At 48.4% G+C, this 2,430-nt stretch overlaps 1 protein-coding gene across 1 annotated transcript in view; it reads left to right on the top strand.

The window, feature by feature from the left end:
* Window positions 1–1,767: 1,767 nt before the first annotated feature.
* LOC310824373 (connector enhancer of kinase suppressor of ras 3-like) overlaps window positions 1,768–2,430 on the top strand; it is a gene marked incomplete at its 3' end in the record, with an annotated part of 7,167 nt that continues 6,504 nt past the window's right edge. The window contains exon 1 of the mRNA XM_083697629.1: window positions 1,768–1,986. Within this exon, the coding sequence (XP_083553755.1) occupies window positions 1,935–1,986 (52 nt within the window). The remainder of the gene's footprint in view (window positions 1,987–2,430) is intronic.

Here is a 2,430-nt window from a genome sequence, read left to right as displayed (position 1 = left end):
ATTTTCTCTCATTGTTCAGACAGAAACCAGTCTCTCTCTCCTGTGTCTGTGGCCATGACTGCTCCTGAGCAGAACCAGCAGGTCCAGACTTGATCTCAGGTATTTAGGAGGGTAAAAGGTACCATGAGGGCAAGTACGTGTACACACACAGCAGGGGAGGCTGGAGGAGGTAGAAATCGGAGGACGACCATTCGTCATTCCAAGTCACACCATTCCTTATTCCGTTCCATGCATTCCAATGAGCCCGTCCTCCGATTTCTACCTCCAGCAGCCTCCCCTGAGACACAGTAGCAACAGGAAGAGGGGTTGGATGGAGAAACACACGTGTTCATTGGATGGTGAAGTGTGGTGAAGTGTGGTGAAGTGTGGTGAAGTGTGGTGTGCACTGACATTTTCCAGATCAATGACTGCTGAATAATTTAATATAAATGTGTCTGACAACAATGAGCGGATAGTTGCTAACCTCCCTGACAGACACAGCAACAGGCGGAGACAGGACTCACACTGCTGCCAACACAACATTTACAGACATGGTGTTTTTATCTTACAGACAGATTAAGTGGAGGCTGGTGGAGGTAGAAATCGGAGGACGGGCTCATTGTAATGCACAGAACGGAATGAGGAGCGGTAGCAAACACAACCCTGGTGGGGTGGCTGTCTGTGTGATATTGGTCTCTGTGTCAACCAAACTGTATGTTTTGAAAATGTTCATCTAAAATAAATAATAATAATAATAATAATAATAATAATAAATGTTCATCTGAAATCAATAATAATAATAATAACCATCATCATCATAATAATAATAAATGAAATCAATGTTATTTTTGGATAATGGAGAGTGGCGCCTCCCCCTCCGATGCTGGTATTGCAGGCAGCCAATAGGGGCCAAGGAGCAGGAGTGTCAGCCAATAGCAGCACACCCAGGTCTCTGCTCACTCAGGGCCTCCAGAGCAGCTTGACCTATCAGAGAGCACCGTGACCGAGCCAGTTGTCAGGGCCAATCAGGCCTCCAGTCACCTGCAGTCTCCGACTTGTTCTTTTGGTCACATGCAGCCCAGGGGAGGCTGGTGGAGGTAGAAATCGGAGGACGGGCTCATTGTAATGCATGGGTGAGGTAGACTCTCCGTGTCCCCTCCGTCAGTTGAAAGAGAGGACCACCAGGGGGTGCCAGACCTCAGAGGGCAGTCTCTGATTCAGAGGCACGTTCCCTATCCCAAAGGTTCGCGATTGTTATGAAATGAACACACCCCATACAGCACACCTACTGAGCTTTTTTATTTTATTGTATTTTTTTTATCAAATATTAATAAGACGGTTTGTAATTACTATTTCATGCATGAATATAAACAAGCAGAGTTGCCTATCCGTGTTGGCTGTGTTGGAATGTCAATCATTGAGTAAAACCTCAGTCCACTCACAATGTGAACAGAAAAGAAACATCATAGAGTATTAACTATTTCTGAATATTTGTGGATGTATCCTAGACCTACTTAAACCCACTGTTTTGCTGCGCACTTTACTGTCTCTCAACGAGTCTCTGGAAAGCCTCTTCCCAAAGGCAGCGAACCGGGGCTGAGAAAGCGGATTAAGTCCATAAATAAAGTCTGGCCTGCCTTAGTTCTTACATCCGCTCGCTCCACTAAGCACCCTCGCAAGAACAGCGAAAAGTTTGACCGAAGTGTTGAGACTGGGTCCAGTCCTGCCCCCACCCCCACCCCACCCCCCCTGCCACCGGCGCACCGGGAGCACCACGGAAACTGCGCGACTGAATCACGGAGCAGGGCTCGCTGCCATTGGTCGACCCGCCAGGGACTTTTACCTGTGGGTGGGAGTGCCGCTCGGCAGGATGAACTTTTCCTTCCTCTGATCCTGCAAAGAATCCAGCAAAGAATCCGATCGGGATCTGAAGCAGCGATCCCAGCACTCCGAGCATGGAGTCTATCACTGCGTGGAGTCAGGAGAGGGTCGCGGAATGGCTCACAGGTAGGAGAAGGCGGTGTTGGTGTTGATGTTGTGGTTGTTGGTGTTGGTGTTTGTGACGGCTCGTCCAAGTGACTTAGTTTAGCTGGCCCGACGGCAGTCGTCAGTAGAAGCGCCACAAATCCCTATCTTGGAAGGGAAGGTGGAGCAGGAATGAGGAAGTGGAGAGAGAGGTGGCCATAACCAGACTGTTCTGTGTACTGTGTTTATTCAGTAAGGTGTTCAGGTGGCTGGAGCGGCTGTGTTTAACAACAGTTCCAGTTCTCTGAGTCTGATGTTGTCAACTTTAGAGCGATTGTCAACAGTGAGGATTGTTGTGTTTCGTTTCCCACAGCAGTCACACATCTGTAATTTACAGCCAAATACTCAGCTGTCACTTCCAGCGTGTAACGACTAGTCCCGGGTCCCAAACGCCCCAGAGGCAAACTACTGGCCTCAACTTTATTA

Source organism: Argentina silus, assembly GCF_951799395.1.
Source record: "Argentina silus genome assembly, contig: scaffold_652, whole genome shotgun sequence".
Taxonomy (NCBI): domain Eukaryota; kingdom Metazoa; phylum Chordata; class Actinopteri; order Argentiniformes; family Argentinidae; genus Argentina; species Argentina silus.
Note: the sequence above shows the minus strand (reverse complement) of the source record. Positions and strands in the feature narration are given on the sequence as shown.